This window comes from Tachypleus tridentatus, chromosome 1 (assembly GCF_004210375.1).
Source record: "Tachypleus tridentatus isolate NWPU-2018 chromosome 1, ASM421037v1, whole genome shotgun sequence".
Taxonomy (NCBI): Eukaryota; Metazoa; Arthropoda; class Merostomata; order Xiphosura; family Limulidae; genus Tachypleus; species Tachypleus tridentatus.
In genome coordinates this window covers 75,621,420-75,638,265 of record NC_134825.1, presented here as the reverse complement: position 1 = coordinate 75,638,265, position 16,846 = coordinate 75,621,420, and the positions used below count along the sequence as shown (strand labels likewise).

At 34.9% G+C, this 16,846-nt stretch overlaps 1 protein-coding gene across 3 annotated transcripts in view; it reads right to left on the bottom strand.

Annotated features, from left to right (window-relative positions):
• The window catches only part of LOC143252709 (WAP four-disulfide core domain protein 1-like), a 45,754-nt gene extending 28,908 nt beyond the window's left edge, over window positions 1-16,846 (bottom strand). For 2 of the 3 annotated variants that reach the window (XR_013029115.1, XM_076505274.1), the window contains exon 1: window positions 16,606-16,845. Coding sequence is in view for 2 of the 3 variants with exons in the window: in XM_076505274.1 (XP_076361389.1) it covers window positions 16,606-16,791 (186 nt within the window). In the remaining variant the exon portion in view is untranslated. Of the gene's footprint in view, window positions 1-16,605 lie in introns of all 3 variants that reach the window. The other variant, XM_076505283.1, reaches the window with a different exon arrangement.

Genomic DNA, 16,846 nt, shown 5'->3' with positions numbered 1-16,846 from the left:
CAGTGAATAGGCGTGCATTTTTCAATACACATCTGACAATATAAAGTTACTGTATTTCTAGATATTAATTTAACTTTAAGACAGTTTAAGACAGAACCAACAGACACAAAAGATCTAAATTTCTCCCAAACAACACCATGCGGTGATCTGGTAAAACTACGTCAATATGTGGACACGGATGTGTGTTGCCTCCTTTTTTTTTCAAACACCAACAATCAAACATAACATGACCAGGTTTTTTTACAAAATGTGTTGCCTTTTTTTTTCAAACATAACATGACCAGGTTTTTTACAAAAATGGCAGACAAACCTTGATGGTTTTAATGAAGTTTTATCCTGACCATCAGAAAATTTCAAATTAGAAGAGCTGGATCTTTAGAACAATTCTCAACTTTAGTGAACTGAACAGATACAGATTTTTGCTGAGATGGCAGAAATATTTCTTTATGGAAAGTGGTTTTGTGTGTTAAAGTGTAATCATTCGAAAGAGCAATTGTTTCTTGTAGTTTTTCAACTTTCTTCATTCAAGTAAGTTTTGAGGTCGTCACTCTCACAATGTTTAAATTCCTCAGTTAGACATAATTCTTTTAGTTTGTCGAAATTGGTGCCAATATGCATAGAATTACACCATCGATCAAGATAAACGTCTTTTACGTGGGCAAATTCTATATAATAATAACCTTGCAATAACCTCGAAACTTTTGACGATAAACCTCTGGCATTAACTCAAATACTTTGAGAATAGCTGCTTTAACCTTATCATAACTGTTACACTCTTCTACAGCAGCATAAGCTTCTTGTGCTTTACAAGTTAAACCTCTTTGTAATAGTGATTATCATTTTTTTTTTCATGGGCTATTGTGTGGTTTGGATAACCTTCTCAAAATGTTGAAAATATTTATCGGCTTTATTTTCATTGAATGATGGTACTTTAACATATCAATTAAGATCAAAATTGTAATTTTGGTTTTGTTGATCGGTGTTGAGTGTAATTTCCATTTCTTTCAGCCTAATTTCTTCTCAGCTTCGATAGGAGCTTGTTCTTTCTCTTTTCGACCTCGAAACGTTTATTTTCTCTTTCAGTTTCTATACGAGCTTGTGAAAGCTTGAGTTGTTTAAGTTTTAGCTAACTTTGTAACTTATCTTTGTCACTCAATCCCAACTTGGTAATGGAGACACCAAAGTATTATTTGATTGCTTCCTCAGACAACAAAGCATCATCAACTTGCATATTGATAATATGCATTTTAGTTAATTTTTTCTCATTGACTTCTTAACCCCTAATTCTAAAACTTTGACAATTTTGAACAATTGACTTTTGTTATAGCTTTATGGTTTGCTGGATGGGGAGTGATCCAAGAAAACCCTGATAATCAGATATGATCAAATCTTGTTGGCTCTGATAAATATAAATGAAATTAAGATTTGAATCTTAACTTAGATCGAATTTTGTCTCTGATTTAGATCTCACACACGAGCCCTCAATTTATTATGCCATGTATTACAACTTGAAATAGTGTGAAAATAAGATAAATTTTAACTTGGATTTAGTGGTTAATTAAATGTCGATTTGTAACACATTTATTATACTTGCCAACAAAATCGATATACAGTTTTCTCTTAGTATAAATATATTTTAATATACAAAAATAATGCAATTTATAATGATGGTTAGGTACAAAAGGTTTACAAATGTGCAAATAACACCGAGTCTTTTTTCTGGTCTGGAACCGGATATCTTGTCTAGAACTCACGATGAGCGAATTACTTTCGAGTTGATATTGATACAGTTCCTACAACGGGGAGCTAGCTAGCTCTTGATTGATCACACGTGAGCGTTCACTCTTGAAGTTACATAATATCTTCATAAAACTATTAACGTCCTATGTTAATCCACTAAAGTTAAATAGTTTGTAATGCTCAAAACTTATAAACATTCTGGAACAAATATCTATAGTTTCCTAATGAATAAGCGTCAATCACAGTTATAACTTTTGAGGTTTATAGTATACCAACTGTAGCCAACTAACAATATATACCGTCTTTTGTTGCGTTATGTTGGTTAATTTTATAAGCTTGAGAGGAGTGTTTCTAGACATTTCAGCTAAGGCAACAACACTAGTATTTAGATACGTATATACATTGTTGATTCTTACACTCGAGAATCTTCTACAAATGTAATGAATAGGTGTGCATTTTGCAATACACATCTGACATTTTAAATTTACCGCATTTCTAGATATTAATTTAACTTATACAAACGCTGATATTAAAATAAATATATAATAGTAAATCCATTACAGATGGAATAACCAACTTACTGCAAGAAGATCTCATTTGTACCATTCGAGTGAAAAGAACTACTTTTAAAAGTATATCTGTTGAACTTCTTAAAGAAACGGAAAAAACACTAAGAATTGTGTATATGATTCAATGTTTCCAGCTTTAAACGGCACTTTTGCGATTTTATACATTTTTCTGTATTTATTTGTCTCCAGAAGAAGATGGCAGTATCCACGAATCTACAAGAAATTCACAGCACAAACTCCTTGTAAGTATGCTATTTCTGATCTAGTCAAACAACGTTTCACTTAAGGTGCAATAATGTATAATGTATGAAGAAACAAAAGTGAAAAATTAGTTACACTAAGAAAATTATATATTTGATAATGCTTAAAGTGGAATTATTGAAAGATATATTGGAAGAACCGTTAATACAATAATACTGGTTATGACCAAGAGAATTTCACGTGTTCAGTTAATTGATAATATAACTGCTTTGAGTGTAACAGAAAGTCTTATTAATGAGCACCTATACTTTTAAAATGCTTCGATATAAATGGACCTTTCAACGATGTATAATAAAAAGTCATGTATTTGTATTCTATTTACTCCTCATGAGGTCTTTAGTCTCCATGTAAACTTTCTCAAGTTGGTGGTTTGTGTGCTCCGCTTGCAATAACACGACCCAAAATACAACAAATTACTTTGAAACGAGTATGAAATGACTAAACTATGGGCTGCACACACTACTGTTGTACTAGAATGCGGTCAACTTATGGCTGTCTTAGTCACTTATTTGGGCCTGGCATGGCCTAGCGCGTTAAGGCGTGCGCTTCGTAATCTGAGGGTCGCGGGTTCGCGCCCGAGTCGCGCCAAACATGCTCGCCCTCCCAGCCGTGGGGGCGTTATAATGTGACGGTCAATCCCACTTTTCGTTGGTAAAAGAGTAGCCCAAGAGTTGGCGGTGGGTGGTGATGACTAGCTGCTTTCCCTCTAGTCTTACACTGCTAAATTAGGGACGGCTAGCACAGATAGCCCTCGAGTAGCTTTGTGCGAAATTCCAAAACAAACAAAAAGTCACTTATTTGTTGTACATCTTTCACTTTTGGTATCAATTAAAGATTTCTCACTGATTTGGTTGTCTTTTGGATGTTTTAGTAATTCGCGCAAAGTTACACAAGGGCTATCTCGCAAGCTGTTCTTAATTTTGAACTGATACACTAGACAGAAGCCACGTGATCAATAACTCTCACTGTTAACACTTGAGTACTCTTACTGAATACAGGATATGACCGTCATTTTTATAAGCACCCTTCCCAAAGTGCAAAGTGCAGTTTTTACAGAAATGATATGCGAATCACGGACCTACAGATTCTTAGACCGGCATGCTATTTACTGGGCTACGCCTGACTCATTTATCGTAAAGCAGGTTGTTGTAACACTAAATAGGCTTGTGCGCTATGTTAATTCTATAGCATAAAACTATTTGGGGAGCTTCGTGACACGCTAAGAACATATATTTGTATGCTCAAATTAATCAAAATTTACAAAAATCAAAATCCAAAGTATAACATGAACAATGTTTTCGATATAAAGCAAATTTTATATGTTTCTGTAATTACTGCAGATAAACTGTTAAGCCATTAATGATTTACCAAATAATCACAATAAAAGATAAAAGTAAATGTATTTTTTAAAATACTCTTTGCTATAATCGCAAAGCTACATAACTTGCTGTGTTATAAGTCCTTGATCATACCGCTGAATCGCTGGGAGGCTCTTTAAAAATGTATATGAATGTACTTCGGAAAATATAGTAATTTTAAATAGGCTTAGTAACAATATAATTTTTTTAAACAATGGTTCTTGTTTCGCCTGTGCATAATGCAGTGTTCTACTAATGTATGAGATGGTAAATTACACATTTATCTGATAGATAGTAAATCAAAATGACCTGGAGTATGTAGGCAAGAATCTTTATCTACTGAGTATGGCATTTAGTACCAGCTAATTATACGCAAGACCGGTTGTTCTTGCTACTAAATCAGTTTCAATGCATGTGTAATATAGTGTTAAACGAGAGATGACTCTAAGGAAATGTGTAAAATGCACATTTTGTAGCCTCATGAAACAACAGTAAAGTTGCACTGTTAATGTAATTAGTTACACTGATTATGTAATCAAACCTACAGCTGTATTTTTAATGTTCTATCTTCTTATCATATGCAAAAATATTCACCCCTACCAGTAATGTCATGATTTAATGTCTTTTTTTTTTGTTTAGAATTAAGCATACAGTCACACAATGGGCTATCTGTGCTCTGCTCAGCACGGGTATCTACCCAGTTTTTAGTGGTGTGAGTCTGCAGAAATACAACTGTGCCATTGGGGGTCACATTTTAATGAAATATAAATAATGTAAACGATGTTTTAATGAACTAGTTTTCATTCAAAACTCTACTGATCAAACTTAAAACTGTCATGTGTGGAGGTTGAATGTGAGCAAAACCTGCAAAGAAAATATTTAAATTGAAATTTGCTGATTTCATAAGCATTCAGCTCCCTAACTCAATACTTGGTGAAAGCACCTTTGGCAGCAACTACTGCTGTGAGTCTTTTCAAATAGGTCTCTACCAGCTTTGCACAATAGAATGGTGTAATTTTTGTCCATTTTCCTGGCATAATTGCTCCAATTCTGACAAGTTCGTTAGGGATCATTGATGGACTGTGATTTTCAAGCTTCGCCATAAATTTTCTGTAGAATTTAAATCAAGACATTCACTTTCTTCTTTCTAAACCAATCCAGTGTCGATTTGGTCTTGTCCTATTGAAATGTAAAACATCCATTATGTTTTAGATTCTTGTCTGGCTCATGCGGGTTTTCATCTGGGATTCTCCTGTACTTTTTACCATCCACATTCTCCTCAATCTTCATAAGCTTTCTAGTTCTTGTTGATGTGAAGCATCCACACAATATGATACTGCCACTACTATACTTAGTTCTTGTTGATGAGAAGCATCCACACAATATGATACTGCCACTACTATACTTAATCCTTGTTGATGAGAAGCATCCACACAATATGATACTGCCACTACTATACTTAGTCCTTGTTGATGAGAAGCATCCACGCAATATGATACTGCCACTACTATAATTAGTTCTTGTTGATGAGAAGCATCCACACAATATGATACTGCCACTATTATACTTAGTCCTTGTTGATGAGAAGCATCCACACAATATGATACTGCCACTACTATACTTAGTCCTTGTTGATGAGAAGCATCCACACAATATGATACTGCCACTACTATACTTAGTCCTTGTTGATGAGAAGCATCCACACAATATGATACTGCCACTACTATACTTAGTCCTTGTTGATGAGAAGAATCCACACAATATGATACTGCCACTACTATACTTAGTCTTTGTTGATGAGAAGCATCCACACAATATGATACTGCCACTACTATACTTAGTCCTTGTTGATGAGAAGCATCCACACAATATGATACTGCCACTATTATACTTAGTTCTTGTTGATGAGAAGCATCCACACAATATGATACTGCCACTATTATACTTAGTCCTTGTTGATGAGAAGCATCCACACAATATGATACTGCCACTACTATACTTAGTCCTTGTTGATGAGAAGCATCCACACAATATGATACTGCCACTATTATACTTAGTCCTTGTTGATGAGAAGCATCCACACAATATGATACTGCCACTACTATACTTAGTCCTTGTTGATGAGAAGCATCCACACAATATGATACTGCCACTATTATACTTAGTTCTTGTTGATGAGAAGCATCCACACAATATGATACTGCCACTATTATACTTAGTCCTTGTTGATGAGAAGCATCCACACAATATGATACTGCCACTACTATACTTAGTTCTTGTTGATGAGAAGCATCCACACAATATGATACTGCCACTACTATACTTAGTCCTTGTTGATGAGAAGCATCCACACAATATGATACTGCCACTACTATACTTAGTTCTTGTTGATGAGAAGCATCCACACAATATGATACTGCCACTACTATACTTAGTTCTTGTTGATGAGAAGCATCCACACAATATGATACTGCCACTATTATACTTAGTTCTTGTTGATGAGAAGCATCCACACAATATGATACTGCCACTACTATACTTAGTCCTTGTTGATGAGAAGCATCCACACAATATGATACTGCCACTACTATACTTAGTCCTTGTTGATGAGAAGCATCCACGCAATATGATACTGCCACTACTATAATTAGTTCTTGTTGATGAGAAGCATCCACACAATATGATACTGCCACTATTATACTTAGTCCTTGTTGATGACAAGCATCCACACAATATGATACTGCCACTACTATACTTAGTTCTTGTTGATGAGAAGCATCCACACAATATGATACTGCCACTACTATACTTAGTTCTTGTTGATGAGAAGCATCCACACAATATGATACTGCCACTATTATACTTAGTCCTTGTTGATGAGAAGCATCCACACAATATGATACTGCCACTACTATACTTAGTTCTTGTTGATGAGAAGCATCCACACAATATGATACTGCCACTATTATACTTAGTTCTTGTTGATGAGAAGCATCCACACAATATGATACTACCACTACTATACTTAGTCCTTGTTGATGAGAAGCATCCACACAATATGATACTGCCACTACTATACTTAGTCCTTGTTGATGAGAAGCATCCATACAATATGATACTGCCACTACTATACTTAGTCCTTGTTGATGAGAAGCATCCACGCAATATGATACTGCCACTACTATACTTAGTCCTTGTTGATGAGAAGCATCCATACAATATGATACTGCCACTACTATACTTAGTCCTTGTTGATGAGAAGCATCCACACAATATGATACTGCCACTACTATACTTAGTCCTTGTTGATGACAAGCATCCATACAATATGATACTGCCACTACTATACTTAGTCCTTGTTGATGAGAAGCATCCACGCAATATGATACTGCCACTACTATACTTAGTCCTTGTTGATGAGAAGCATCCATACAATATGATACTGCCACTACTATACTTAGTCCTTGTTGATGAGAAGCATCCATACAATATGATACTGCCACTACTATACTTAGTCCTTGTTGATGAGAAGCATCCATACAATATGATACTGCCACTACTATACTTAGTCCTTGTTGATGAGAAGCATCCACACAATATGATACTGCCACTATTATACTTAGTTCTTGTTGATGAGAAGCATCCACACAATATGATACTACCACTACTATACTTAGTCCTTGTTGATGAGAAGCATCCATACAATATGATACTGCCACTACTATACTTAGTCCTTGTTGATGAGAAGCATCCATACAATATGATACTGCCACTACTATACTTAGTCCTTGTTGATGAGAAGCATCCATACAATATGATACTGCCACTACTATACTTAGTCCTTGTTGATGAGAAGCATCCACACAATATGATACTGCCACTATTATACTTAGTTCCTTGTTGATGAGAAGCATCCATACAATATGATACTGCCACTACTATACTTAGTCCTTGTTGATGAGAAGCATCCATACAATATGATACTGCCACTACTATACTTAGTCCTTGTTGATGAGAAGCATCCATACAATATGATACTGCCACTACTATACTTAGTTCTTGTTGATGAGAAGCATCCATACAATATGATACTGCCACTACTATACTTAGTCCTTGTTGATGAGAAGCATCCATACAATATGATACTGCCACTACTATACTTAGTCCTTGTTGATGAGAAGCATCCACACAATATGATACTGTCACTACTATACTTAGTTCTTGTTGATGAGAAGCATCCACACAATATGATACTACCACTACTATACTTAGTCCTTGTTGATGAGAAGCATCCATACAATATGATACTGCCACTACTATACTTAGTCCTTGTTGATGAGAAGCATCCATACAATATGATACTGCCACTATTATACTTAGTTCTTGTTGATGAGAAGCATCCATACAATATGATACTGCCACTACTATACTTAGTCCTTGTTGATGAGAAGCATCCACACAATATGATGCTGCTACTACTATACTTAATCCTTGTTTATGACAAGCATGCACACAATATGATGCTGCCACTACTCTACTTAACAGCTGGAATGGCGTTTACTGGGTGATGTGTTATGTTGAGCTTGCGCCAGGCGTAACGTTTAATATTTAAACCAAAAACTTCAATTTTTGTCTCGTCTGACTACAAAACCTGCTTTCGCATGGTTGCACTGTTATTTACATGATTTATTGTAAACTACATACGAGATTTAAAATGATTCTTTTTTAAGTAATGGCTTCTTTCTTGCCACTTACCCACACAGACCAGCTTTCTCTAAGAACTGGGATATTGTCAGGTATGAATATTGACTCTCATCTTAGACATGAAACTTTTTAAAAATTCTAAACTCCCAGTTAGCTTCACTGTGATATCCTTAACCTGTTTCCTGTTTGCCCAGTTGTTTAGTTTGGAAGGCTGACCTGATCTGGGTAGTAACTGAGTGGTATGAAGCACATTTCACTTCTTAATAATAGACTTTACCACACTTAAAGGGATAATCAGCGACTTTGAAATTTTCTTGCAACTATCTCTTGATTTTTGCTTCTATACCACTTTATCCCTGGATTGTTTGGAAAATTCCTTGGTCTTGGTTTGTCGTATCGTTATGTGAATTATGGCTTGAACAGATGCATTTACTCTAAAGTCAAGTTAAATTACTCTGATTGTACACAGATAAAGACCATTACACTAATTTTGTGGTATTTCCTTTGCATCTGAACTGATTTAGAGTTGCCTTAACAAAGGAGTTATGCAATTGAAAATATTCTATTTTTTTAGAATATCTAACTTACATAATATCAGCGTTTTTTTTTAGTTTTTCAGTTCGGATTAAATTGTGTAGACACTAAAAATAAATTCCCATTTGAAAATTTTATTATTACAAGCTCAGATGACAACAAAATGTGGAAACTTCGCAGAGGAGTGGGTAATTTTGCAAGGCACAATAGTTCCTCCGAAGAGTCAGCGGTAAGTTTAAGGACTTTACAACACTCAAATCTAGAGTTTAGACCACAAACGGTAGATAAAGCACAAAAAACTAATTTTGTAGCTTTGCAATAAAAAAAAAGAACAACAACGATTTAAACATTTTAAATAAAATCTATATTTTAAGTCGTTCCCCTAGTGGCACAGCGGAACGTCCACGAACTTACAACGATATCCGCGGTAGGCAGATCACAAACAACCCCTTGTGTAGCTTTGTGCTTTTCTTCAAACAATTAAAAACCAAAAAAAAATTACAGTCTTTGTGTGTTTTCTGATGGTAAAGACATACTGAATTATCTGCAGTGTCCTCTGAGGGGAAGCGAACCCCTGATTTTAGCATAACTAATCCAAAGACTTACAGCTGTCTCACCGGGGAACTTCGCAGTCTGTAAGTGCTGAAAAATCCCGCTCTTAATATTTATCAAGCTTAATTACTTTAGACTTAAAAACATCAAACTTTCGAAACCACTAATGTAAAGTAGCAGATGTTTTGCGGAATAGTAGAGTTAGTCCAATATTTAGCTCTTTATAATTAGAAACACTTCAAAAGATTACGTCAAGTGATATATGTATACGCTAAGTTGAGCAAGGATGAATATAAACAGCGGTACTTTATGCCTGGCAGGAAATCAATAGTGGGTTTCATTCGATATTGGAGAGACATACAATCTATGTATAAACCTTTCGATGTATTTGCAAAGCAAGTACAGCTAAAGTACGAAAGAATAATAGACAACTATAGACAAACTGAGAGAAAACACATGATTACAGTTAATTTGCCCTTAGTGCAAATACTCAAGTGATCGCATAAGTTACAACAGTTGCTCATGCGGTTTTTATTGCTCTCCACGTGCCTTGTTAATTAGAACTGTAGGGAGAACAAGATAACAGCGTATGAATATGTTATGACTGAAACGTAGGTGCAAAACAGGAATAACATAGAATAACTTCTTAATGATAGACTTTACCACACTCAAAGGGATAATCAGCGAAAAACTGAAAATAAGTAAAATATAACTGTTTATTTTTGCTGGTTAAAAACGATATATTTTCAGGTTTTCAGTCAGTTATCAGCATTTCAACAATGTAAAAATATTTGTTAACCTAACTACTATAAACTAACGTGATTATTTTATTTATCAACCACGTCAACAACAGAACAACGTTATTTGGGTATTGTTTCAATTATTAACTACGTCAACAGTAGACCAATGAGATTAGGTGTTTCATTTGTTAAAGACCACGTCAACAGTACACCAAAGCGACTACAATATTTTATTTATTAACCTCGCCAACAGTAAAACAACGTGATTAGAGTGTTTCATTTATTAACCACTTCAACAATAGAAGAACATTATTAGGATATTTCATCTACTTCCTACGTTATAATAATTATATATATATAATAGGGGGTTTTATTTATCACCCACTTTGACGATAAACCAACTGAGATTGTAGCTTTCTCTCCTGGGCCTGGCATGGCCTAGCGCGTTAAGGCGTGCGCCTCGTAATCTGAGGGTCGCGGGTTCGCGCCCGAGTCGCGCCAAACATGCTCGCCCTCCCAGCCGTGGGGGCGTTATAATGTTACGATCAATCCCACTATTCGTTTGTAAAAGAGTAGCCCAAGAGTTGGCGGTGGGTGGTGATGGCTAGCTGCCTTCCCTCTAGTCTTACACTGCTAAATTAGGGACGGCTAGCACAAATAGCCCTCGAGTAGCTTTGTGCGAAATTCCAAAACAAACAAAAGCTTTCTCTTCTTTTGTATTTCACCTAAGAATGTCAGGTAAATATAATAAAATGTTGTGGACATAATAAACAAAAGTTTTACTCTGTAAAGCAGATAAAACATTTAGTGAATTTTAGAAAAACAGAGATCTTTCTATTTTATTTCTTTTTTTTTTTCGATATAATTTTCTATCCCCACGACTTATAATCGACATCTCAGAGTAATTAATATTTTTAATACTGTTTCGCAGCTTTTCTTTTGTACGGCCCGGCATGGCCAGGTGGTTATGTCTCACCACGCTATAATATCACGGTCAGTTCCACTATTTGTTGGTAAAAAGAGCAGCCCAAGGGTTGGCGGTGATGGCTAGCTGCTATTCCTCTAGTCTTTCAGTGCGAAAGTAGTGACGGCTAGCACAGATAGCTATCGTGTAAATTTGCGCGAAAGTTCAAACCAAGCCAATTCTTTGATACACCTTTGAAACTGAGTAATATTGCTTTACGGTTCGGCATACAACAAATAATTAGCACTGAGTAATCAAAAATCGGATAAACGAAAATAAATGACGATTAAATTTATTTCAATTTACAGCTTTTTATATAAATCTCATGCCTTAACATCTTCTTGGAATATCTTGAAATTCAAGAATTCAAGTGTCGATCCGTTCAGTGGAGCAAACTGGAGGATGCCCCCCCCACCCAAGCAAAATTTTTTTTAAATGTAAAACGTCTGAATGTTTATGAAAATTTACTAATATGAATATATATATAAAGTACAAATCGAAATTTCCATTTTTATGTGTATTTCTCATAACCATGTGTCTTACATTCTCATCACACTCAATGTATGAATTCCGAAATATTCTATGTCATCGACAGTACATGTGTTATGTGGAAATTAGTCTTCAACTTTACCCCTCCTCTCAAGATTTTTCTGAAATAACGTCACTGGATCGGTTCTCTGATAGAGTTGACGATAAGAGTTTCAGACTTCGCAAGCTTTTTTTTTTTTCGTTTAGTATCGTAATATTCAAAATGTTTCAGTAACAAGGCCTGGTTGTAAATAAAGAAGAAAAACGTAATCCGCAAGCATATAATGTTTTCTTTACAGCAAATTAACTCTCTAAGGTTGGCCTATGTAGGTGCGGCTAATGTTTCGAGAACCGCGTTCGTCAACTGCAATTCCACGATGAAAGTTTTACGAAACGCGTTCTCTAACTGCAGCACATTCTAACAGTGCTTTATATTAAACATGCGCCACACGGAACTTCGTTCAAGCCAAAAAATAAAGCTTAAGAAAGGCCTGCAATTTATGTCATCTATTTACAAGTTTGCGTAATATAATTGATATCCATATTGATCCGTCAAACTCAGCTAAAACATTTATTTCCAAATAATTACCATGTGTTAAAAGAAATAACAATATACGCTTATCCATTACGTTCTTCAGATCAACGTGCTTGAAACCTTTTGTTTCCTATATTTACTAATCACCGTCATAATTACGGAAATACTTCTCAGATATTTAACTTGATGGAACCAACTAGTATTATAATCGAAGCAGTTACAATGGTTCAAAACATCTGGATAAATACTAAATCACCGAGCAGAAGCGTGACCATAAGGAAAACAGTAACGCTGTTGGTGACAATTTTTTTTTTTTTTTGTTAAGGTATCGAAATTGACTCAGACGCTGAAACGCCCTCTAATTCCTCAGAAGCAAAGTAAATACTTCAACATCAGCACAGAAACAAACTGCAGGAGGTGCTGAACACCAGCATAGGTTGAAATATTTTACAAGGGAAAAAAAATTTACTCGCAGTGAATCAGTGTTCATTATCTTATTTCGTGATGCAACGTGACTGTTGTATTTAACAATGCTATACCGATTGTTTTTACAGGAGAACTGAGAACAATAAAGAAAGACAAAGAATGTGTAATTCTCAAAAGAGGGCCCGGCATGGCCAGGTGTAAAATTAGAGGGAAGGCAGCTAGACATCACTGCCCATTGTAAACTCTTAAGCTACTATTTTACCAACAAATAGTGGGATTGACCGAAATTATAACACCCTTACAGCTGAAAAGGCGAGCATGTTTGGTGTGACGGAAAGTTGGACTCGGAATATAAGAGAAAAACTAATTCGATCATCGGCTAGGCTTGGCCAAGTTATTAGACTGCGAGTTCGAGTTCCCATTGTTCGCGTCTCATAACCGAGAAAGCTCGGTCCGCGTTTTGGAGCATTAAGTGCATTATAAGAGTAACAGTGACATCCCGCATTCGATTACGGTAACCCAAGAAATGGCTGTGGTTGTTACTGAATAGCTACTTTCTCTTTAGTCTTTCGGTTCAAAATTACGGATGGCAATTACAGATAGCTTTTGTATAGTAGATTTGTATTAACATTCAAAACAAAAACAGTCCTCACGAATTCTGAACAAAGAATAAATTTTATTTCAAAAAGTGCAAAAAAGTCGTATTATCTAAATAACTCTGAAAACTGATTTACAAAACGAACTTTAGAGTACAAATCAGAGGGAAAGAGATTGACAGATATATTTATTTGAACTATTATTTTTACAGACATCGTGTATACTGACACTCAGGATATGCTGTGTATCCAGACTATTAACATGGTTATAAAGCTTTAGTGGATTTTGTGATTCGACTGAACAGATATTATTTAGATCTATAAAATGTCAAAGAAGCCCTTTAAACTTTTATTTCTACGCTGAACGTACCCATAGTTACAATCTATATTCAAATGTGATACTGTAGAACCACCTTCCGTCCCCAAGGGCTGAATCAACCCTCTAGTGGACAAACATATTATACCAGTTCTATTCGGGAACACAACGGAAAGGATACTCTCTCTCTCTCGAGTATAGATGTTTATCTACCCAGGGGTCCGGTTTCGTTAACCTCTTCCTCCTTCCTTGAAATTTTGGTTTTACAACTGTCAAGTGTATTTATATATGGTACACGAGGGCCAGATTAGCCCGTACTTATTCAGGCCCCTTTCAGGGCGATATTCATGCACAATCTACATATACACTTGGTGCAAATAAATCATTTCTCTTATAGTTCCATAGATTATTTGCACTTTCTTTAGTTAGGTATTAACTATACAACGTTTACATAAAATAACCTTTCAATGTTTAGAAATTAATTCCTAATCTAATGTTGTGTCTAGCTTATAGGTAGTCTTTTATTTATTTAGAAAATATATATTCACTGGAAAGGATATTGTCCCGATTAAGAACATTAACTTGAAGATGGCGTCAAAACTTCTTATACACCAACAGCTATAGCATCTAGACTTAACACAAATTTCCGAAGACTGTGTTAGGAGTTACTGTGCAGCTATGTAATTATTGTCCGAACTCAAATAATACTGATTATTACCTTAAAAAAAACTGATATGTAAATGACTAAAGGAGATTAATAATAACTAAAATTCACTTGCTCAATGTGGCTCGCACCATAATAGTCGATGTTCATGTAACCTAATTATATATATATATAGAGAGAGGCAAAATACAGCACTTATACCAGTACTATGTACTGGGTGAAAGGCCTCATTAATCCAGGATATAGTGTATGTAGTGTAGTTAATATATTATTAACTTTCTTTCTTTCACTTTTGAGTTCTTAGAATTACAACAGTGTTCAAATATAGCTTCAAGGCTAGAAAGACATGCACAGAGGTGCAAACGGGGCACAGTGTATGTTTATAAAAATGTCTTTCGGTCCTACAAATATTTTGTAGAAAGCGTTGCACATGTTTAGCAACGATGCCAAGCATTAATTGTACGCCTGTGTTATAGATGACATGTGATGTTTGAGTAGATATCTGAACACTGTTTTTAAACTGATGAATGCTCAGACATAAGGTGTATTAGGTTAACAGATCATTCCAAGTTACTGATTTATTTTTATTCCCTTTTTTTGTAAGCTGTAACATTTTGTATATTGACGGTATTCCATGTGTTTAATGTATAATAATATAATTATAAGGTTATAAAAATTGTATGATATAGTTGTAGATATGAGATAAAGTTTAAAAACAATTAATGCAGTAATAAAATGAATAACATAATTCCGAGCTGAGTGTGAGCACAAAGACATTGTGACCACATTTTGAAATGCACTGAATCTGTCTTTATTTTTATTTGATTGAAATATTTCTGCGACCATTATATTCTACACAATGAAGAATTATTTTTTTTGTGGGATGTTAGTCCATCCTCTAGAAGAGCTCAATACTTTTTAAGCTTTGGATGCGTTATAAGAGTGACAACCAATTCATTTACGCGGATGGCGGGTGCTGCTGACTGGCTGTCTTTCCTCTGGTCAGCAGTTCAAAATTAAAGACAGCGACAGAAAGCTTATTAACTTTGTCACATATCCAAATTACAACTACGAACTGTTTCAATATCTTAAGCTCTAATGAAAATCGTGCTAGTATGTCACCTATTAGCTTGAAAATCCTTTACATATAAGAAATACTAGAATATGCAACATGTATACATTTTTCATTAATTACAAGCGCGTGTACAATTAAAAAGAATGGAGCTACAATGAGGAAGTTAAAAACAAAATAAAATAATCCAATTCAAAGGACTGCTACTTAAAGTGTTGTTGTTGTTTTTTCTAAGCATACAAGAAATAAGGTTCACTTTCACAGCTCAACCGCTACAGTGTTTGCTATGTCTTCATTACTATACGGTGTTCATTCATTTGGCAGGTATAGCAGCTGCATAAATCACAAACCTTGATGAATATAAATTGTCAACACCTGTACAGATAAATATCGCCGTTTGTTTTTTTTAAACTTCACTGTTGCCAAATGTAAATGGATTGCAATTAATTAATAAATGTTAGTTACGTAATCAATAACAGATGGAGCTTGTAAAAGTGTAACATAAACGAGTATGTGTATTTTTTCATAGCATAGCCATATCGGGCTATCTGCTGTGTCCATCGAGGAGAATCGAATCCTTGATTTTAACATTGTAAATCCGAAGACGCGCCACTGTCCCACCGGAGAACTTATATAAACGGACACTTCATACCAACGAACATGCTATATTAAATGTTTGCTTGTTTTTGTTTTAAATTTCAATAATGTTAATTTCTACTCTAATATTTCTAAAACTTTTTGGGTTTTTTAAAATATAAATAGGGTTATTTTTATTTAAGAAAAACATGTAATAAAATGCTCAAAAATATCATTCATTATTAACAGGTCGACATATTTAGAGAGTAAAGTTACATTTATAAATGAAAAGCTGGATTTCTTACATCAGTGTTTAGAATTCGTTTTCTCTTGATGTCTTTGATAATTCACATTATTCAAAAGTGGCAGTTCTGATCTGGTAAATTAACTTTTTGTCCCGCTAAAAAATTATTGCACCCTTTATAGGTAGGTAGAACAGACATCTAATTATGTTCATTAAACCTACTTACATTAGAGTTATCCTCGAAGAAGGAAAAGTCTTGATTCCTGGAGTCTAGATGCAGGTTTTCTGAAACATCAATAACTTTGTCTCCACTTCCATGAGCGAATTCCACTCTACTGATACAAATAAAAACAAGGTACCACAGAAATAAATCAATAAACCTGTAGGTGGCTTTTCCAAGTTGTATTAGCATGTTGACTGCTGTAGTTTCCACTTGTATCTGTCTGTCTTTATTATTATTATAAACA